Raw genomic sequence first — 23,055 nt, 5'->3', positions numbered from 1 at the left:
AAAACCCAACTTCCTAAAAGGTTCCTCACCATCAGGGGCGCAACGTCACCCAATAGGAAACCCCCAAATGTGCCGAAATTTACCATCAAATCTGGAAAACCCAACTTCCTAAAAAGGTTCCTCACCATCAGGGGCACAACGTCACCCAATAGGAAACCCCCAAATGTGCCGAAATTTACCATCAAATCTGGAAAACACCTTCCGGGGCAAAACCCAACTTCCTAAAAAGGTTCCTCACCATCAGGGGCGCAACGTCAAGTCACCGGGCCGCTTGTTACGAGAGTTTCCGCCTCTTTTATATATTCATCTGACTTTTTGAAAGACCCCCTCGTATATTACCCAGTAGAATGTCTATGGGGCGCTGGCAACCCTAATGGGGGCCCCCTAGTGGCATGGGCACAGTGAGGCATGCACATGGACAAAGTGAGGCATGGGCACAGTGAGGCATGCACATGGACACAGTGAGGCATGGGCACAGTGAGGCATGGGCACAGTGAGGCATGGGCACAGTAAGGCATGGACACAGTGAGGCATGGGCACAGTGAGGCATGGGCACAGTGAGGCATGGGCACAGTGAGGCATGGGCACAGTGAGGCATGGGCACAGTGAGGCATGGGCACAGTGAGGCATGGGCACAGTAAGGCATGGACACAGTGAGGCATGGGCACAGTGAGGCATGGGCACAGTAAGGCATGGACACAGTGAGGCATGGACACAGTGAGGCATGGACACAGTGAGGCATGGGCACAGTGAGGCATGGGCACAGTGAGGCATGGGCACAGTGAGGCATGGGCACAGTGAGGCATGCAGATGGACACCCTAGGCTTATACTCGAGTCAATAAGTTTTCCCAGTTTTTTGTGGTAGAATGAGGTGCCTCGGCTTATACTCCAGTATATATACGGTATATCCGACCCAGGGCCAGGGGGCGTATTCAATACAGTTCCTGGGAGGAGTTCATATTGCTGGGGGCGTGTCTAGATGCCAGGACTGGAGGTGACCCTGCCTCCATTTCTAACCTGATCAGTATGGAGGGCACTGTGGTCACTCAGGGCCTGACCCTACAGGAGATTGGATGTGCCATTATGCCAGGGTGTCCCGACTGTGTCCACACACCCTCCTTCCTGAGGACCACACGCCCTCCTTCCTGAGGTCCACGCGCCCTCCTTCCTGAGGACCACACGCCCTCCTTCCTGAGGACCACACGCCCTCCTTCCGGAGGACCACACGCCCTCCTTCCTGAGGGTCACGCGCCCTCCTTCCTGAGGGTCACGCGCCCTCCTTCCTGAGGTCCACGCGCCCTCCTTCCTGAGGGTCACGCGCCCTCCTTCCTGAGGGTCACGCGCCCTCCTTCCTGAGGTCCACGCGCCCTCCTTCCTGAGGACCACACGCCCTCCTTCCTGAGGACCACGCGCCCTCCTTCCTGAGGGTCACGCGCCCTCCTTCCTGAGGGCCACGCGCCCTCCTTCCTGAGGACCACGCGCCCTCCTTCCTGAGGGTCACACGCCCTCCTTCCTGAGGACCACGCGCCCTCCTTCCTGAGGACCACGCGCCCTCCTTCCTGAGGGTCACACGCCCTGAGGGCCACACGCCCTCCTTCCTGAGGACCACACGCCCTCCTTCCTGAGGACCACACGCCCTCCTTCCTGAGGGTCACGCGCCCTCCTTCCTGAGGGCCACGCGCCCTCCTTCCTGAGGACCACGCGCCCTCCTTCCTGAGGGTCACACGCCCTGAGGGCCACACGCCCTCCTTCCTGAGGACCACACGCCCTCCTTCCTGAGGACCACACGCCCTCCTTCCTGAGGGCCACGCGCCCTCCTTCCTGAGGACCACGCGCCCTCCTTCCTGAGGGTCACACGCCCTCCTTCCTGAGGACCACGCGCCCTCCTTCCTGAGGACCACGCGCCCTCCTTCCTGAGGGTCACACGCCCTGAGGGCCACACGCCCTCCTTCCTGAGGACCACGCGCCCTCCTTCCTGAGGACCACACGCCCTCCTTCCTGAGGGTCACACGCCCTCCTTCCTGAGGACCACGCGCCCTCCTTCCTGAGGACCACGCGCCCTCCTTCCTGAGGGTCACACGCCCTCCTTCCTGAGGACCACACGCCCTCCTTCCTGAGGGTCACGCGCCCTCCTTCCTGAGGGCCACGCGCCCTCCTTCCTGAGGACCACGCGCCCTCCTTCCTGAGGACCACGCGCCCTCCTTCCTGAGGACCACGCGCCCTCCTTCCTGAGGACCACGCGCCCTCCTTCCTGAGGGTCACGCGCCCTCCTTCCTGAGGACCACGCGCCCTCCTTCCTGAGGGTCACGCGCCCTCCTTCCTGAGGACCACGCGCCCTCCTTCCTGAGGGCCACGCGCCCTCCTTCCTGAGGGCCACGCGCCCTCCTTCCTGAGGGCCACGCGCCCTCCTTCCTGAGGACCACGCGCCCTCCTTCCTGAGGACCACGCGCCCTCCTTCCTGAGGACCACACGCCCTCCTTCCTGAGGGCCACACGCCCTCCTTCCTGAGGACCACACGCCCTCCTTCCTGAGGACCACGCGCCCTCCTTCCTGAGGGTCACACGCCCTGAGGGCCACACGCCCTCCTTCCTGAGGGTCACACGCCCTCCTTCCTGAGGACCATGCGCCCTCCTTCCTGAGGACCACGCGCCCTCCTTCCTGAGGACCACGCGCCCTCCTTCCTGAGGGTCACGCGCCCTCCTTCCTGAGGACCACGCGCCCTCCTTCCTGAGGGTCACGCGCCCTCCTTCCTGAGGGCCACGCGCCCTCCTTCCTGAGGGCCACGCGCCCTCCTTCCTGAGGACCACGCGCCCTCCTTCCTGAGGGCCACGCGCCCTCCTTCCTGAGGGTCACACGCCCTCCTTCCTGAGGACCACCCGCCCTCCTTCCTGAGGACCACGCGCCCTCCTTCCTGAGGGTCACGCGCCCTCCTTCCTGAGGACCACGCGCCTTCCTTCCTGAGGGCCACACGCCCTCCTTCCTGAGGGCCCCACGCCCTCCTTCCTGAGGGCCCCACGCCCTCTTTCCTGAGTGTCACACGCCTTCCTTCCTGAGGGCCACACGCCCTCCTTCCTGAGGGCCACACGCCCCATTTCCGGAGCACACATGGATCATGGCCCAGTGCAGGATTGGAGGAATCCTCTGGATCCCGATGTCATTGTCTGGCTACGCATTTCACAACCTACAGAGAACGATCCCACCACCCTACCCCCTCCATCCACCAACCCCCTCCACCCACCAACCCAACCCCCTGCCACCCACCAACCCCCCGCCACCTACCCAACCCCCCGCTACCTACCCAACCCCCTCCAACCAACCCCCCGCCACCTACCCAACCCCCCGCTACCTACCCAACCCCCTCCAACCAACCCCCCGCCACCTACCCAACCCCCTCCAACCAACCCCCCGCCACCCACCAACCCCCTCCACCCACCAACCCCCTCCCCACCAAGTGAATGTGAACTAATGAATGAGCCAATGAACACGCCAAGAATGAACCTATGAATGAAGCAATGAATGAGCCAATAATGGAGCCAATGAAATCTCTTGCTGTCCCTTCCACGTATTGGAGGGTCTCGGCCCTGACTGAGGAGGCCCCGCCCATAATAAGCTTACAGAGCGATTATCAGAGGAAAGGAGGATGGATCGGGGGGGATCGGGGGTGTCGGGTGTATGAGGGACACAAATCTGCCCGTCGACCTGGAGAGATCACAGCCTTCCATCAGAGAGGAGAAGAGAGTCAGGAGGAGGAGACGAGTGTTGGAGTGTTTAGGAGAAAGGAGAGTCTTAGATCAGAGGATAAAAGCGTTCTAATAGCGGAATGGAGATGAGGGTTTTGTATTAGCGGAGAGATGGGTGACATTAGTAGCAGAGAGGAGGGTGATATTAGCGGAGAGGAGGAGGAGATGAGGATTAGTTGTGGAGAGGAGGGTGATATTAGTGGAGATGAGGATATTAGTGGAGAGGAGGGTGATATTAGCGGAGAGGAGGAGGAGATGAGGGTGATATTAGTGGAGATGAGGATATTAGTGGAGAGGAGGGTGATATTGGTGGAGAGGAGGAGGAGATGAGGATAGTAGCGGAGAGGAGGGCGATATTAGTGGAGATGAGGATAGTGGCGGAGATGAGGGTGACATTAGTGGAGAGGAGGATAGTAGCGGAGAGGAGGGCGATAGTAGCGGAGATGAGGATAGTAGCGGAGAGGAGGGTGATATTAGTGGAGAGGAGGGTGACATTAGTGGAGAGGAGGATATTAGTGGAGAGGAGGAGGAGATGAGGATGATAGTAGCGGAGAGGAGGGTGATATTAGCGCAGAGGAGGTGGAGATGAGCATAGTAGCGGAGAGGAGGGTGATAGTAGCGGAGATGAGGATAGTAGCGGAGAGGAGGTGGAGAAGAGGATAGTAGCGGAGAGGAGGGTTAGACACTTACTGATCTTGCTGTCCTGAGGGAGGGACACTCCAGACACACAGCGGTGGGACGCCTGTCTCTTAGACGGGTCGAGAGCGACCCTAGAGAGGAGAGGAGAGGAGAGGAGAGTGAAATAGAAAAGGAGACAGAAAGGGGCGGAGTCAGAAGAGGGAAGAAAATAATCTGAGAAGACAAATGAAAGAAAAAAGTAAAAGTTATTCAGACACAGGAGGGGGAGGGGGGAGCGAGACGACCTCTGACCCGCCACACCGTCCAATGACATCACATCCACATGGAGAGCGCCGGCCCCCCGACCAGCACACACCGTCCAACTGTCACACCGCGCACAACCAATGTGTTCTATCCAACTGTCTGATGTAAACAGGGCACCTCCCCGTTCTTCCAAGTGGCAGGACACTGATCACAGCTTCTTGTCATCGGGAGCGGTGATCAGTGTCGTGTCACACACAGCCCATCCCCCCTACAGTTAGAAACACATCCCTAGGACACACTGAACCCCTACAGCGCCACCCAGTGGTTAACCCCTTCACCGATTCAGTCTTTGCCTTAGGGATCCGTCGCCCGGAATCAATATGGAGTTTTTTTTAGCCTGACGCTTGCGTCTCAGAACGAGGTCTGGCGTCATTACGCTGCCCGCTCCCCATTTGATAACGTCACCTGTGACGAAACGCGACCGGGAGGGGCACGTACTGACGTCACCACGTCGTTTTACGGATTCTATGAGATGTCTAGGGGAGATTTATAATGTGTTCTATTCAACTGTCATACCATGCACAGCCAGTGTGTTCTATTCAACTGTCATACCATGCACAGCCAGTGTGTTCTATTCAACTGTCATACCATGCACAGCCAACACATTCTATTCAACTGTCATACCTGCACATACCTGGATCCCAGTGACTTGATGCGACACCCAGAGCACAGAGCTGTCACAGTTCATATAACAGGTGCTCTTTGTGCCTTGTGCCGGGGGGGGGGGGGGGGGTTCGCTGGGCTCCCAGTCTGTACCATGGAGATAGTCTGACGAGCAGAAGAAGGGTGGGCTCCACCTTCTACTCACTTACCTGCGAGTCAGTTTGGAGGTCAGTTTGCTGAACAGGTTGGAGGTGGCCCGGGTCCGGCTCTGGTTTAACCCCTCGTGTGGGTGGGTGGGGGAGCTCGGCGGTGGATTCTGACCCCGGCGGTCCCTCACGTGACCACCATGGAAAGTGCTGCGAACGTTGGAGCCCCGGGAGAGGGAGCTGCGCTCCGCGATGCTCTGCGTAGAGGGCGACGGGGCAGGAGGGCGAGACGGCGTAGAACTGGCGAGAGAGAGATATCATCAGAGACACAGAGCCCCTCAAACCAACTTCACTATGATGTCATAGTGTGATGTCACTCCACCATGTGATTTACCTGTTTTCTTTTCCGTTATGGAGGAGAGAATGGCGCTCTGAGCCGTGGCGGTCCGTACAAACGTACGTGTTCCTGCGACCCATCACCCCCGGAGGCGTGTTGATCTAAAAGAGGAAACAAAATGGCGGTCATTGAGGAGGACGCACTGCCACAAAATTCATTCATTTACGTTTTATTCGTTTTTTTAGCTTTTTTCTGAAAATTTTCAAAATGCGGAAATTCTAAAATTCTGAAATTCGAAAATTTGGAATTGGGGAAATTCTAAAATTCTAATTTTCAGGAATTCCGAAATTCAAAAATTTGGAATTGGGGAAATTCAAAAAATTCGGACATTCCAGATTCGGTTATTTGGAAATTCGAAGATTCGGAAATTTGAAAATTCCAAAAAAAATTCTAATTCTGAATTTTCAAATTTTTGATTTTCGAATTTTAACCACTTAAGGACCTTTGGGTGTTCTTCTGATTCGGCGTTTACAAGACTTAAAAACTTTTTTTTTTTTTCTAGAAAATTACTTAAAACCCCCAAACATTATATCTTTTTTTTTCTTCTAACACCCTAGAGAATAAAATGGCGGTCGTTGCAATACTTTTCGTCGCACCGTATTTGCGCGGCGGTCTTACAAGCGCACTTTTTTTGGAAAAAAATCATTTTTTTGAATGAAAAAATAAGACAACGGTAAAGTTAGCCCATTTTTTTTTTATATATTGTGAAAGATAATGTTACGCCGAGTAAAATTATACCCAACACGTCACGCTTCAAAGTTGCGCCCGCTCGTGGAATGGCGTCAAACTTTTACACTTAAAAAAATCTCCATAGGCGACGTTTAAAAAATTCTACAGGTTGCATCTTTTGAGTTACAGAGGAGGTCTAGTGCTAGAATTATTGCTCTCGCTCTAACGATCGCGGCGATACCTCACATGTGTGGTTTGAACGCCGTTTTCATATGCGGGCGCCGCTCAGGTATGCGTTCGCTTCTGCGCGTGGGACGGGGTGCTTTAAAAAAAAATTTTGTTTTCTTATTTATTTTTAGTTATTTTATTATTTTTTACACTGAAAAAAAAAAAGGGGGGCCCTCTCCCGCCGCCGAATCCACCCGCGGAGACCGCCGTTATCGTTTACAGGACCGCTCACAGTAAAGATGGATACCTCGGTTGTGGCAGCGGCTGCTTCCGTTACCGAGATATCCATCTTTAAAAAAAGGACGTATATGTACAGGGGGCGGGTCCTTAAGTGGTTAAAATTCTGAATTTTCACGTTTCCGATTTTCACATTTCCGAAAAAAATCGTCATTTCGGGAATTTGAGAATTCGAAAATCCGGAAATCTAAAAATTCGAAAAATCGTCATTTCGGGAATTCCAAAATCCGGAAATCTAAAAATTCGAAAAATCGTCATTTCGGGAATTTCGTAAATTCAAGAATTTGGAATTCGAAAAATTCGGACATTCGAAGATTCGGAAATTTGAAAATTAATTTTTTTTCTAACTCTGAATTTTCACATTTTTGATTTTTACATTTCCGAAAATTCGTAATTTCGGTAATTTGAGAATTGAAAAATCCGGAAATCGAAAAATTCGAAATTTTCGGAATGAACAAATTTGTCTAAATTCTTTAAAAAAACGAAAATCCAGAACTAAACGAATTGCACACGTCTATTAATGACCGATGGCCAACCCCTTGGGCTGATCCGCCATCATCCAATCATCTCTCACACCGATGGCCAACCCCTTGGGCTGATCCGCCATCATCCAATCATCTCTCACACCGATGGCCAACCCCTTGGGCTGATCATCCAATCATCTCTCACACCGATGGCCAACCCCTTGGGCTGATCCGCCATCCTCCAATCATCTCTCACAGAGCCAGAGAAGGTAAAATGTGATTGGACACTTACCGTTGTGGGTGGGGCCTCTTTCCGCGACTCTGGGATTTCTGATTTGTTGGGATTGTGTGCATGGCTGACCATTGGGCTAGAGGGCGGGGGAGGCCTGCTACCCCCACCACTCACAGATCCGCTGCCCCTCCTGGGGGCAAGACGCTCCCCGACCGCGCTCTCCTCCCCCACACCGGGAGGACTCCTCTTGGCTTGTGATGGGACAGGAGCCGGGCCACCTGGGAGGAGACAAACGGAGGATTACCGATACAAAGCCGATGGAGGAGATGGCGGGACACGCCTCCATTTCTGGGACACGCCTCTATTTCTGGGACACGCCTCCATTTCTGGGGCACGCCTCCGTTTCTGGGGCACGCCTCCATTTCTGGGACACGCCTCCATTTCTGGGACACGCCTCCATTTCTGGGACACGCCCCCATTTCTGGGACACGCCTCCATTTCTGGGACACGCCTCCATTTCTGGGACACGCCTCAGTTTCTGGGACATGCCCCCATTTCTGGGACACGCCTCCGTTTCTGGGACACTCACAGAAATCGCTGTGCCTCCTCTGCCTCTGGTACCCTCGCTGGTTCTTGCTGTGAGTGGATGAGGAGGACTTGGTGGCACCATTGGTGACATCCGAGGTCACCCGAGAGCGAGTCAGTGAGAGAGTGCTCTCCGAACGCGTCTCCCCTCCTTCATTCTACAGGACAAAAAGAGAGAAGAATGAGATGACTGGAGGGGGGGGGAGGTGAGAGGAAAGTGAGAGGATGGGAAACAGGATGGAGGGGACTGAGGGACATCACAGGAGGAGAGATGGGGGGACTGAGGGACATCATAGGAGGAGAGATAGAGGGACATCATAGAGGAAGAGAGATGGGGGGACTGAGGGACATCATAGAGGAGGGGAGATAGAGGGACATAATAGAGGAAGAGAGATGGGGGGACTGAGGCACATCATAGAGGAAGAGAGATGGGGGGACTGAGGGACATCATAGAGGAAGAGAGATGGGGGACTGAGGGACATCATAGGAGGAGAGATGGGGGACAGAGGGACATTAAAGAGGAAGAGAGATGGGGGACTGAGGGACATCATAGGAGGAGAGAGATGGGGGGACATCATAGGAGGAGAGATGGGGGGACTGAGGGACATCATAGGAGGAGAGAGATGGGTGGACATCATAGGAGGAGAGATGGGGGGGACTGAGGGACATCATACAGGAAGAGAGATGGGGGGACTGAGGGACCTCATAGAAGAAGAGAAATGGGGGGAACTGAGGGACATCACAGGAGGAGAGATGGAGGAACATCATAGGAGGAGAGATGGGGGGGACTGAGGGACATCATACAGGAAGAGAGATGGGGGGACTGAGGGACATCATAGGAGGAGAGATGGGGGGGGACTGAGGGACATCATAGGAGGAGAGATGGGGGGACATTATAGAGGAAGAGAGATGGCGGTATTTGAGGGACATTATAGAATAGATAGATGGGGGACTGAGGGACATCATAGGAGGAGAGATGGGGGGACTGAGGGACATCATAGGAGGAGAGATGGGGGGACTGAGGGACATCATAGGAGGAGAGATGGGGGGACTGAGGGACATCATAGGAGGAGAGATGGAGGGACATCATAGGAAGAGAAATGGGGGGAATGAGGGGCATCATAGGAGGAGAGATGGAGGGACATCATAGGAGGAGAGATGGAGGGACATCATAGGAAGAGAAATGGGGGGAATGAGGGGCATCATAGGAGGAGAGATGGAGGGACATCATAGGAAGAGAAATGGGGGGAATGAGGGGCATCATAGGAGGAGAGATGGAGGGACATCATAGGAGGAGAGATGGAGGGACATCATAGGAGGAGAGATGGGGGGGACTGAGGGGCATCATAGGAGGAGAGATGGGGGGACTGAGGGACATCATAGGAGGAGAGATGGAGGGACATCATAGGAGGAGAGATGGAGGGACATCATAGGAAGAGAAATGGGGGGAATGAGGGGCATCATAGGAGGAGAGATGGAGGGACATCATAGGAAGAGAAATGGGGGGAATGAGGGGCATCATAGGAGGAGAGATGGAGGGACATCATAGGAGGAGAGATGGGGGGGACTGAGGGGCATCATAGGAGGAGAGATGGAGGGACATCATAGGAGGAGAGATGGGGGGACTGAGGGACATCAGAGGAAGAGAGATGGGGGGACTGAGGGACATCATAGGAGGAGAGATGGGAGGACTGAGGGACATCATAGGAGGAGAGATGGGGGGACTGAGGGACATCATAGGAGGAGAGATGGAGGGACATCATAGGAGGAGAGATGGAGGGACATCATAGGAAGAGAAATGGGGGGAATGAGGGGCATCATAGGAGGAGAGATGGAGGGACATCATAGGAAGAGAAATGGGGGGAATGAGGGGCATCATAGGAGGAGAGATGGAGGGACATCATAGGAGGAGAGATGGGGGGGACTGAGGGGCATCATAGGAGGAGAGATGGAGGGACATCATAGGAGGAGAGATGGGGGGACTGAGGGACATCAGAGGAAGAGAGATGGGGGGACTGAGGGACATCATAGGAGGAGAGATGGGAGGACTGAGGGACATCATAGGAGGAGAGATGGGGGGACTGAGGGACATCATACAAGAAGAGAGATGGGGGGACTGAGGGACCTCATAGAAGAAGAGAAATGGGGGGACATCATAGGAGGAGAGATGGGGGGACTGAGGGACATCATACAAGAAGAGAGATGGGGGGACTGAGGGACATCATAGAATAGAATAAGGGGGGATTGAGAGACATCATAAAAGAAGTGAGATGGGGGGGAACTGAGGGACATCAGAGAGAAATAAAGATGGGGGACTGAGAGACATCATAGAGGAAGAGAGATGGGGGGACTGAGTGACATCATAGAGGAAGAGAGATGGGGGGACTGAGGGACATCATAGAGGAAGAGAGATGGGGAGCTGAGGGACATCATAGAGGAAGAGAGATGGGGGGACTGAGGGACATCATAGAGGAACAGAGATGGGGGGGACTGAGGGACATCATAGAGGAAGAGAGATGGGGGGAGGGGGGAGGGACATCATAGAGGAAGAGAGATGGGGGGACTGAGGGACATCATAGAGGAAGAGAGATGGGGGGAGGGGGGAGGGACATCATAGAGGAAGAGAGATGGGGGGACTGAGGGACATCATAGAGCAGGGATCCTCAAACTACGGCCCTCCAGCTGTTGTAGAACTACACATCCCATGAGGCATTGTAACACACTGACATTCACAGACATGACTATGCATGATGGGAATTGTAGTTCCTGAACAACTGGAGGGCCGTAGTTTGAAGACCCCTGTCATAGAGGAAGAAAGATCTGAAGGGGGGAGGGGTGTAACATAAACGCCAGTTTAGAAAAAGTGAAAGTATCTGTCGCTCACCTCGGCTTTCCTCCCCAGGAGCAGGTAAGTGGCCATAACCTCATTGTACTTATTGGAGCTGAGAGCATCTTTGATCTCCTCCCGGGAGTAGCCCATGTCCAACATGATCTCTGCAAAAGAAAAGGACGATGAAATAACGGACGTGACCGGCTCGGCTCTTCTGGATTTCCTGAAGATTCCGGAATATAGGTGTTATTCCCATCATTACTATATAGTGGGGCCCTCCTATCTACGTGGTGCTCATAAAGTGGTGCCTATAGTCATGTGATACTCGGGGGGATTGTGACATAAACGTCCTTCTCAATATTAGGGGTATAAAATGTTCAAGCCACCATCTTGGAATCCCCGACACAGAGTATCCTTGGTCTTAAGCCACGTGTGCCAATTTCCGCCCCCCCCCCCCAATGTTTTTCTGACGGCTGGTTGCCCAATTTTGCAATATGGTGCCTTTTGTAGACTCAATTTCTTGACCGACAGGAGGGACCCCGGCACATACCGCCACCGGTAACCACCATCCGCCTCCCATGCACAGGCCGGCCTCGGTACTCACACCGCTCCCCCGCTCTCCGCACCGGCTCCCGCTCATGTCCGCTCCGTCTCTTCCCTCCCAGGGAGCTCTCGTTACAGGCCTCGCTTCTCCTCCCCCGCCCCCGAACAGGAAGTGGGTCCTGAGACCCGATTGGCCTAATGCTGCGTACACACGGCCGGAAATTCTGACGAGGAAATTCCGACAAGGGAGCTTTTGGTCGGAAGTTCTGACCATGTGTATTCTCCATCGGACTTTTGCTGTCGGAAATTTCCGCCAACAAAAAGATTGAGAGCCGGTTCTCAAATTTTCCGATGGAAACAATTCCAATCGTCTGTAGCAATTCCAACGCATACTCGGAAACAATTCGACGCATGCTCGGAAGCATTAAACGTAATTTTCTCGGCTCGTCGTAGCGTTGTACGTCACCGGCGTTCTTGACGGTCGAAAGTTCAGAAAACGTTTGTGTGACCCGTGTGTGTGCACAAGCCGAGCTCGAGCGGAATTCCGTCGGAAAAAGAATCCAAGGTTTTTCAGACGGAAAATCCGGTCGTGTGTACGCGGCATAAGACTCCCTTGGCCAATCAGGTCTCAGAACCCACTTCCTGATTGGCCGGCAAGAGAAGCAGGAAGACATCAGCAAAATATTAAATCTGCTATTGTCACACAACTGGGTGGGCTCGGGGCGCAGTGCTCTGCGCCCCTAGCCCACCCTTTTTTTAAGCCAATTAGAGCCTCGGGCTATAATCATGTGGTTTGAAAAAAAACACCCCATTGAAATCCATCCATCTGGTGCCCTGCATGTAGATTAGGGGGCCGGCTGCATGGATTAGGGGGGCGGCACTGGTATAGGCACTTATTTTTACCGTATCTAAACCTGCAGAAGGGGCCGGCCTAAAGTCATCTAGAAGGCTGCACCCTTTTTGTTGCCATTTGTGGTAACCTGACATTGTGGCCCCTGAGTGTAGAGATTGTGGCCCCTGAGTGTAGAGATTGTGGCCCCTGAGTGTAGAGATTGTGGCCCCTGAGTGCAGAGATTGTGGCCCCTGAGTGCAGAGATTGTGGCCCCTGAGTGTAGAGATTGTGGCCCCTGAGTGTAGAGATTGTGGCCCCTGAGTGTAGAGATTGTGGCCCCTCAGTGTAGGATGTGCATTTCCGGGGGGGGTGTATAGAGAAAGACGATGGTCGTTCATTCGTGCCTTCTATCTCACCGATACGCTTGGGATCAGCGTGGTCCTCTTCCGGCTCCTTATAAGGCTTCAGATCGTCGCTGTCAAAGCCGATGTTCATCCATTTGTCATTCATTATTTGCTGAGCGGAGAAGCAGATAGAGTCAGCCGGGAGAGGAAACGGGGGCAAGCAGAGAGAGTCAGCCGGGAGAGGAAACGGGGGCAAGCAGAGAGAGTCAGCCGGGAGAGGAAACGGGGGCAAGCAGAGAGAGTCAGCCGGGAGAGGAAACGGGGGCAAGCAGAGAGAGTCAGCGGGGAGAGGAAACGGGGGCAAGCAGAGAGAGTCAGCCGGGAGAGGAAACGGGGGCAAGCAGAGAGAGTCAGCGGGGAGAGGAAAGGGGGCAAGCAGAGAGAGTCAGCCGGGAGAGGAAACGGGGGCAAGCAGAGAGAGTCAGCCGGGAGAGGAAACGGGGGCAAGCAGAGAGAGTCAGCCGGGAGAGGAAGCGGGGGCAAGCAGAGAGAGTCAGCCGGGAGAGGAAACAGGGGAAATCAGAGAGAGTCAGCCGGGAGAGGAAACGGGGGCAAGCAGAGAGAGTCAGCCGGGAGAGGAAACGGGGGCAAGCAGAGAGAGTCAGCCGAGAGAGGAAACGGGGGCAAGCAGAGAGAGTCAGCCGGGAGAGGAAACGGGGGCAAGCAGAGAGAGTCAGCCGGGAGAGGAAACGGGAGCAAGCGGAGAGAGTCAGCCGGGAGAGGAAACGGGGGCAAGCAGAGAGAGTCAGCCGGGAGAGGAAACGGGGGCAAGCAGAGAGAGTCAGCCGGGAGAGGAAACGGGGGCAAGCAGAGAGAGTCAGCCGGGAGAGGAAACGGGGGCAAGCAGAGAGAGTCAGCCGGGAGAGGAAACGGGGGCAAGCAGAGAGAGTCAGCGGGGAGAGGAAACGGGGGCAAGCAGAGAGAGTCAGCGGGGAGAGGAAGCGGGGGCAAGCAGAGAGAGTCAGCGGGGAGAGGAAACGGGGGCAGAGCCGAGAGAGAGCAGCAGGAGAGAGCGGGGGCAAGCAGGGAGAGGAGCAAGAGGGTGCAAGCAGGGAGAGGAAAGCGGGGCAAGCAGAGAGAGTCAGCCGGGGAGGAGGGGCAACAGGAGGCGGGAGGAAACAGAGGAGCAGAGAGAGTCACGGGAGAGGAAAAGGGGGCAAGCAGAGAGAGTCAGCGGGGAGAGGAAACGGGGGCAAGCAGAGAGAGTCAGCCGGGAGAGGAAAGGGGGCAAGCAGAGAGAGTCAGCCGGGAGAGAAACGGGGCAAGCAGAGAAGTCAGCCGGGAGAGGAAGCGGGGGCAAGCAGAGAAGAGGCAGCCGGGAGAGGAAACGGGGCAAGCAGAGAGAGTCAGCCGGGAGAGGAAACGGGGGCAAGCAGAGAGAGTCAGCCGGTAGAAGAAACAGGGGAAATCAGAGAGAGTCAGCTGGGAGAGGAAACGGGGGAAAGCAGAGAGAGTCAGCGGGAGAGGAAACGGGGGCAAGCAGAGAGAGTCAGCGGGGAGAGGAAACTGGGGCAAGCAGAGAGAGTCAGCCGGGAGAGGAAACGGGGGCAAGCAGAGAGAGTCAGCCGGGAGAGGAAACGGGGGCAAGCAGAGAGAGTCAGCCGGGAGAGGAAACGGGGGCAAGCAGAGAGAGTCAGCCGGGAGAGGAAACGGGGGCAAGCAGAGAGAGTCAGCCGGGAGAGGAAGCGGGGGCAAGCAGAGAGAGTCAGCCGGGAGAGGAAGCGGGGGCAAGCAGAGAGAGTCAGCCGGGAGAGGAAACGGGGGCAAGCAGAGAGAGTCAGCCGGGAGAGGAAACGGGGCAAGCAGAGAGAGTCAGCTGGGAGAGGAAACGGGGCAAGCAGAGAGAGTCAGCGGGGAGAGGAAATGGGGGCAAGCAGAGAGAGTCAGCGGGGAGAGGAAACGGGGGCAAGCAGAGAGAGTCAGCCAGGAGAGGAAATGGGGGCAAGCAGAGAGAGTCAGCGGGGAGAGGAAACGGGGGCAAGCAGAGAGAGTCAGCGGGGAGAGGAAACGGGGGCAAGCAGAGAGAGTCAGCCGGGAGAGGAAACGGGGGCAATGACAGACAGACAGGGGTTACCTCCAGAGTACATCTCTTGCTGGGGTTCAGCACCAGGAACCTCCGCAGGACGCTCTCGCAGTCGGTGCTCATGTAGAAGGGGACTCGATATTTGCCGCGGAGGACTCTCTCCCTCAGTTCCTGGGGATAGAGACCAGAGACATGCCTGGAGACGTAGTACAGTGGGACATGGACAGTCCTATTCCTCCTCAAACACAACCTCCCATTCTACTTGGTGTTAAAACAACACATGGTACCAGAAGTGGGGTCAGAAGAGTCATGGCAGCAAACAGCAACATAAGGAACTACTGAATCATAACATAAAGCATACACACAGCGCCGCCATCAGGGGGGTACTGACATTACACCTGTAAGGGGCCCAATGGTCCCCAGGTCCCCTTACAGGCCCGGCCGGCCCCCCTCCCGATTATTTTTATTTTTTTGCATTACACCTGCAGAAAAGGGAGGAGGAGATCCCTGCATGGAGCATCCTACAGAAAAGGGAGGAGGAGATCCCTGCATGGAGCATCCTACAGAAAAGGGAGGAGGAGATCCCTGCATGGAGCATCCTACAGAAATCGAGGAGATCCCTGCATGGAGCGTCCTACAGAAAAGGGAGAAGGAGATCCCTGCATGGAGCGTCCTACAGAAATCGAGGAGATCCCTGCATGGAGCATACTACAGAAAAGGGAGGAGGAGATCCCTACAGGGAGCGTCCAGAGGGAGAAGGAGATCCCTACAGGACGCGTCCAGAGGGAGAAGGAGATCCCTACAGGGAGCGTCCAGAGGGAGAAGGAGATCCCTACAGGGAGCGTCCAGAGGGAGAAGGAGTTCCCTACAGGGAGCGTCCAGAGGGAGAAGGAGATCCCTACAGGGAGCGTCCAGAGGGAGAAGGAGATTTCTACAGGAAGCGTCCAGAGGGAGAAGGAGATCCCTACAGGGAGCGTGCAGAGGGAGAAGTAAATCCCTACAGGGAGCGTCCAGAGGGAGAAGTAAATCCCTACAGGGAGCGTCCAGAGGGAGAAGGAGATCCCTACAGGGAGCGTCCAGAGGGAGAAGGAGATCCCTACAGGGAGCGTCCAGAGGGAGAAGGAGATCCCTACAGGGAGCGTCCAGAGGGAGAAGGAGATCCCTGCATGGGAGTGTCCAGAGGGAGAAGGAGATCCCTACAGGGAGCGTCCAGAGGGAGAAGGAGATGCCTACAGGGAGCGTCCAGAGGGAGAAGGAGATGCCTACAGGGAGTGTCCAGAGGGAGAAGGAGATGCCTACAGGGAGTGTCCAGAGGGAGAAGGAGATCCCTACAGGGAGCGTCCAGAGGGAGAAGGAGATCCCTACAGGGAGCGTCCAGAGGGAGAAGGAGATGCCTACAGGGAGTGTCCAGAGGGAGAAGGAGATGCCTACAGGGAGTGTCCAGAGGGAGAAGGAGATGCCTGCATGGAGTATCCCGAAGGAGATCCCTGCATGGGAGTGTCCCAAGAGGCAAGAGAGAAGGAAATCCCTGCAGGGAGCATCCTGATGGGGTAAGTAAAGGGGTTCGGATTGGAGGCAGACTTGGCTCCAGTTATTGTCCCTGTGAGGAAACCAGGACTATGTCCGCCGTCAATGCTTCCTCTGTCCAGAACCAGCCCCATCCAAGACTCCTTAGCCCCCCCCCCCCCCCCCCCCCCCCCCCCCCCCCCCCCGTCACCAGACAATACCAGTCTAGAGTGGCAAACAAACTGATTTATTAACACACATGGACACAACAGACCCCCCCCCCCCACCCTTGGAAAACAGGGCGGGTTAACCTGTCCCTAACAATGATAACAGCCAAAGAAGTATACCTTAAGGTTCTGTCCATCAAATGGAAGGGAGCCGCTGACCAGGGTGTAGAGGATGACCCCAAGGCTCCAGACGTCCACCTCGGGTCCATTATACCTCTTTCCCTGGAAGAGCTCCGGAGCCGCATACGGAGGACTGCCACAGAATGTGTCCAACTTTCCTCCCGGAGTAAACTCATTGCTGAAGCCAAAGTCTGCGATCTTTATGTTGGCCTCGGCGTCCAGGAGAAGGTTCTCCGCCTGAAGAGAAGAAGAAAGGAGACGTTGGGATGGGACTCCATTATTAATAATAGTCCCTATTAGATGGCGTTTCATCCGCCCTTTCCCTATGGAGGACCAATGTGAGGATTACATCCAGTATTCCCATATCAGACCCCCAAATCTGAAGGATCAGCCCAGACACGGGATCATCGATCCTTCCATCGATCCTTCCTCCTGACTGAGGCCAACATTCGCTGCTCCATGGTTCTACCACCAATTCAACCCCAACAAATTTCCAGGAAATATTCCACCAACAGAGGCGTTCTACCCTCCCCGGGGTCCACACTCCCTCCCCGAGGTCCACACTCCCTCCCTGGGGTCCACACTCCCTCCCCGGGGTCCACACTCCCTCCCCGGGGTCCACACTCCCTCCACAGTGTCCATATTCCCTCCACGGGGTCCACATTCCCTCTCCGGGGTCCACACTCCCTCCACGGGGTCCACATTCCCTCCCCGGGGTCCACACTCCCTCCCCGGGGTCCACACTCCCTCCCTGGGGTCCACACTCCCTCCCCGGGGTCCACATTCCCTCCCCGGGTCCACACTCCCTCCCCGGGGTCCACACTTCCTTTCCCGGGGTCCACACTCCCTCCCCGGGGTCCACACTCCCTCCCCGGGGTCCACACTCCCACCCCAGGGTCCACACTCCCTCCACAGTGTCCACACTCCCTCCACAGTGTCCACACTTCCTCCACAGTGTCCACACTCCCTCCACAGTGTCTATATTCCCTCCCCAGTGTCCAAAAACCCTCCCCGGGGTCTACATTCCCTCCCCGGGGTCCACAATCCCTCCACAGTGTCCACAATCCCTCCACAGTGTCCACAATCCCTCCACAGTGTCCACAATCCCTCCACAGTGTCCATATTCCCTCCACAGTGTCCACACTCCCTCCCCAGTGTCCAAAAACCCTCCCCGGGGTCTACATTTCCTCCCCGGGGTCTACACTCCCTCCCCAGTGTCCACAATCCCTCCACAGTGTCCATATTCCCTCCACAGTGTCCACACTCCCTCCCCAGTGTCCACACTCCCTCCCCGGGGTCCACACTCCCTCCCCAGTTTCAACATTCCCTCCCCGGGGTCTACATTCCCTCCACTGTGTCCACACTCCCTCCCCAGTGTCCACATTCCCTCCACAGTGTCCACACTCCCTCCACAGTGTCCACACTCCCTCCACAGTGTCCACACTCCCTCCACAGTGTCCACACTCCCTCCACAGTGTCCACACTCCCTCCACAGTGTCCACACTCCCTCCACAGTGTCCACATTCCCTCCCCGGGGTCCACACTCCCTCCCCGGGGTCCACATTCCCTCCACAGTGTCCACACTCCCTCCACAGTGTCCACATTCCCTCCCCAGTGTCCACACTCCCTCCCCAGTGTCCACACTCCCTCCCCAGTGTCCACATTCCCTCCACAGTGTCCACATTCCCTCCCCAGTGTCCACACTCCCTCCACAGTGTCCACATTCCCTCCACAGTGTCCACACTCCCTCCCCGGAGTCCACATTCCCTCATTGGAGTCCACATTCCCTCCCCAGTTTCAACATTCCCTCCCCGGGGTCTACATTCCCTCCCCAGTGTCCACACTCCCTCCCCAGTGTCCACATTCCCTCCCCGGGGTCCACACTCCCTCCACAGTGTCCACACTCCCTCCACAGTGTCCACATTCCCTCCACAGTGTCCACACTCCCTCCCCGGGGTCCACATTCCCTCCCCGGGGTCCACATTCCCTCCACAGTGTCCACACTCCCTCCACAGTGTCCACATTCCCTCCACAGTGTCCACACTCCCTCCACAGTGTCCACATTCCCTCCCCAGTGTCCACACTCCCTCCACAGTGTCCACACTCCCTCCACAGTGTCCACATTCCCTCCACAGTGTCCACACTCCCTCCCCAGTTTCAACATTCCCTCCCCGGGGTCTACATTCCCTCCCCGGGGTCTACATTCCCTCCCCAGTGTCCACACTCCCTCCCCAGTGTCCACACTCCCTCCACAGTGTCCACACTCCCTCCCCAGTGTCCACACTCCCTCCCCAGTGTCCACACTCCCTCCCCAGTGTCCACACTCCCTCCCCAGTGTCCACACTCCCTCCCCAGTGTCCACACTCCCTCCCCAGTGTCCACATTCCCTCCCCAGTGTCCACATTCCCTCCAAAGTGTCCACACTCCCTCCACAGTGTCCACACTCCCTCCACAGTGTCCACACTCCCTCCACAGTGTCCACATTCCCTCCAAAGTGTCCACACTCCCTCCCCGGAGTCCACATTCCCTCATTGGAGTCCACATTCCCTCCCCAGTTTCAACATTCCCTCCCCGGGGTCTACATTCCCTCCCCAGTGTCCACACTCCCTCCACAGTGTCCACACTCCCTCCCCGGAGTCCACATTCCCTCATTGGAGTCCACATTCCCTCCCCAGTTTCAACATTCCCTCCCCGGGGTCTACATTCCCTCCCCAGTGTCCACACTCCCTCCCCAGTGTCCACACTCCCTCCACAGTGTCCACACTCCCTCCACAGTGTCCACACTCCCTCCCCAGTGTCCACATTCCCTCCCCAGTGTCCACATTCCCTCCACAGTGTCCACACTCCCTCCCCAGTGTCCTCACTCCCTCCCCAGTGTCCTCACTCCCTCCCCAGTGTCCTCACTCCCTCCCCAGTGTCCACACTCCCTCCCCAGTGTCCACACTCCCTCCACAGTGTCCACACTCCCTCCCCGGAGTCCACATTCCCTCATTGGAGTCCACATTCCCTCCCCAGTTTCAACATTCCCTCCCCGGGGTCTACATTCCCTCCCCAGTGTCCACACTCCCTCCACAGTGTCCACATTCCCTCCCCAGTGTCCACATTCCCTCCACAGTGTCCACATTCCCTCCACAGTGTCCACACTCCCTCCACAGTGTCCACATTCCCTCCAAAGTGTCCACACTCCCTCCACAGTGTCCACATTCCCTCCAAAGTGTCCACACTCCCTCCACAGTGTCCACATTCCCTCCACAGTGTCCACACTCCCTCCCCAGTGTCCACACTCCCATTCACCCTCAACAACACAACGTCAACATTCTTTCCCCATTTTTTGCAATATCTCTGATAGCTTCTAATTCCACCAACCACATTCTCGGGAAATTTCCCCCCATTATCCACATTACATTCTCGGGAAATTTCCCCCCATTATACACATTACATTCTCGGGAAATTTCCCCCCATTATCCACATTACATTCTCGGGAAATTTCCCCCCATTATCCACATTACATTCTCGGGAAATCTCCCCCCATTATCCACATTACATTCTCGGGAAATTTCCCCCCATTATCCACATTACATTCTCGGGAAATCTCCCCCCATTATCCACATTACATTCTCGGGAAATCTCCCCCCATTATCCACACCACATTCTCGGGAAATTTCCCCCCACAGGATTCTCACCTTTAGATCTCGATGGACAATGTTCTTCTGGTGACAATAATGAACGGCAGATACAATCTGTCAGCATAAGAAGTGGAAGAACAAAATTAATTTGGTGAGGTGAGGGATATGATCAGGGACAGGTGAGGGATATGATCAGGGACAGGTGAGGGATATGATCAGGGACAGGTGAGGGATATGATCAGGGACAGGTGAGGGACATGATCAGGGACAGGTGAGGGATATGATCAGGGACAGGTGAGGGACATGATCAGGGACAGGTGAGGGATATGATCAGGGACAGGTGAGGGATATGATCAGGGACAGGTGAGGGATATGATCAGGGACAGGTGAGGGATATGATCAGGGACAGGTGAGGGATATGATCAGGGACAGGGGAGGGATATGATCAGGGACAGGTGAGGGATATGATCAGGGACAGGTGAGGGATATGATCAGGGACAGGTGAGGGATATGATCAGGGACAGGTGAGGGATATGATCAGGGACAGGTGAGGGATATGATCAGGGACAGGTGAGGGATATGATCAGGGACAAGTGAGGGATATGATCAGGGACAGGTGAGGGATATGATCAGGGACAGGTGAGGGATATGATCAGGGACAGGTGAGGGATATGATCAGGGACAGGTGAGGGATATGATCAGGGACAGGTGAGGGATATGATCAGGGACAGGTGAGGGATATGATCAGGGACAGGTGAGGGATATGATCAGGGACAGGTGAGGGATATGATCAGGGACAGGTGAGGATATGATCAGGGACAGGTGAGGATATGATCAGGGACAGGTGAGGGATATGATCAGGGACAGGTGAGGGATATGATCAGGGACAGGTAAGGGCTATGATCAGGGACAGGTGAGGGATATGATCAGGGACAGGTGAGGATATGATCAGGGACAGGTAAGGGCTATGATCAGGGACAGTTGAGGGATATGATCAGGGACAGGTGAGGGATATGATCAGGGACAGGTGAGGGATATGATCAGGGACAGGTGAGGGATATGATCAGGGACAGGTGAGGGATATGATCAGGGACAGGTGAGGGATATGATCAGGGACAGGTGAGGGATATGATCAGGGACAGGTGAGGATATGATCAGGGACAGGTAAGGGCTATGATCAGGGACAGTTGAGGGATATGATCAGGGACAGGTGAGGGATATGATCAGGGACAGGTGAGGGATATGATCAGGGACAGGTGAGGGATATGATCAGGGACAGGTGAGGATATGATCAGGGACAGGTGAGGGATATGATCAGGGACAGGTGAGGGATATGATCAGGGACAGGTGAGGGATATGATCAGGGACAGGTGAGGGATATGATCAGGGACAGGTGAGGGATATGATCAGGGACAGGTGAGGGATATGATCAGGGACAGGTGAGGGATATGATCAGGGACAGGTGAGGGATATGATCAGGCACAGGTGAGGGATATGATCAGGGACAGGTGAGGGATATGTTCGGGGACAGGTGAGGATATGATCAGGGGCAGGTGAGGGATATGATCAGGGATATGGTCGGAGGTCATGCTCCCGGGGGCACACCTGTGGGGGCAGAGTGATATAGAGCCCAGTCACACCTGTGGGGGCAGAGTGATATAGAGCCCAGTCACACCTGTAGGCACACCTATGGCACACCTGTAGTCACACCTATGGCACACCTATGGCACACCTGGTATACAGAGACACAGGTCTATAGAACAGCAGAGGGAGGAGGGGGGACAGAGGACAGGCGGCCGGGAACATGCATTGTGAATACAGAATTGTACATTGATATTGAGAGAGACATCTGCTCACCTGCCTGAATTTGGCACGAGCCTCTTTCTCTTTCATACGACCGTGAGACACGAGGTAATCAAACACCTCGCCTAAGAGAGAGAGAGAGAGCATTAGAGGACAGCGTTACATACTGACTAGGAAAAAAAGAAAGATTCAGAGAGGAAGAGAGGGAGAAAGAGAGAGAAAGAGGAGAGAGAGAGAGAGAGAGAGAGAGAGAGAAAGAAAAGGGGAAGGAGAGAGAAAAGGGAAGAGGAGAGGGGGTGGAGAGAGAGAGGAGAGGCGAGAGAGACAAGGACAGACAGAAGAGAGAGGGAGAGAGAGAGAAAGGTAGAAAAGAGAAGAAGAAAGAAGAGGGAGACAGAGAAAAAGGGAGAGAGAAGAGGCGAGATGAGGGGAAAAGGAATAGGAGAGGGGCAGAGAGAGAGAGAGAGAGAGAGAGAGAGTGTGCATTAGAGGACAGCGTTACATACTAACTAGGAAAAGAAGAAAGAGATTCAGAGAGGAGGAGAGGGAGGGGGAGAGAGAGAAAGAGAGAGAGAGAAGGGGAAGGAGAGAGAAAAAGGAAGAGGTGTGGAGAGAGAAAGAGAGAAGAGGAAGAGAGAGAGAGAACACATTCCTGAATGTAGAGGTGGGAGCGAGAGAGAGAGAGAGAGAGGAGGAGAGGGGAGAGAGGCAAGGACAGACAGAGAGAGAGGGAGAGATAGAGAAAGGTAGAAAAGAGAATAAGAAAGAAGAAAAAAGGGAGAGAGAAGAGGAGAGATGAGGGGGAAAGGAATAGGAGAGGGGGAGAGAGAGAGAGAGAGAGAGAGAGAGAGAGAGAGAGAGAGAGAGAGAGAGAGAGAGAGAGAGAGAGAGAGAGAG

At 55.2% G+C, this 23,055-nt stretch overlaps 1 protein-coding gene across 1 annotated transcript in view; it reads right to left on the bottom strand.

Annotated features, from left to right (window-relative positions):
* Positions 1-23,055, bottom strand: part of MARK4 (microtubule affinity regulating kinase 4) — a 30,634-nt gene that overhangs the window by 3,974 nt on the left and 3,605 nt on the right. The window contains exons 3-13 of the mRNA XM_040334740.1: positions 22,213-22,283; positions 20,413-20,469; positions 16,730-16,966; positions 14,928-15,047; positions 12,854-12,965; positions 11,129-11,238; positions 8,249-8,402; positions 7,720-7,937; positions 5,827-5,930; positions 5,496-5,732; positions 4,432-4,511 (exon numbers count right to left, since the gene is read on the bottom strand). Coding sequence (XP_040190674.1) covers positions 4,432-4,511; positions 5,496-5,732; positions 5,827-5,930; positions 7,720-7,937; positions 8,249-8,402; positions 11,129-11,238; positions 12,854-12,965; positions 14,928-15,047; positions 16,730-16,966; positions 20,413-20,469; positions 22,213-22,283 — 1,500 coding nt within the window. The remainder of the gene's footprint in view (positions 1-4,431; positions 4,512-5,495; positions 5,733-5,826; positions 5,931-7,719; positions 7,938-8,248; positions 8,403-11,128; positions 11,239-12,853; positions 12,966-14,927; positions 15,048-16,729; positions 16,967-20,412; positions 20,470-22,212; positions 22,284-23,055) is intronic.

The sequence above is a fragment of the Rana temporaria genome, unplaced genomic scaffold (assembly GCF_905171775.1).
Source record: "Rana temporaria unplaced genomic scaffold, aRanTem1.1, whole genome shotgun sequence".
Classification (NCBI taxonomy): Eukaryota; Metazoa; Chordata; class Amphibia; order Anura; family Ranidae; genus Rana; species Rana temporaria.
Note: the sequence above shows the minus strand (reverse complement) of the source record. Positions and strands in the feature narration are given on the sequence as shown.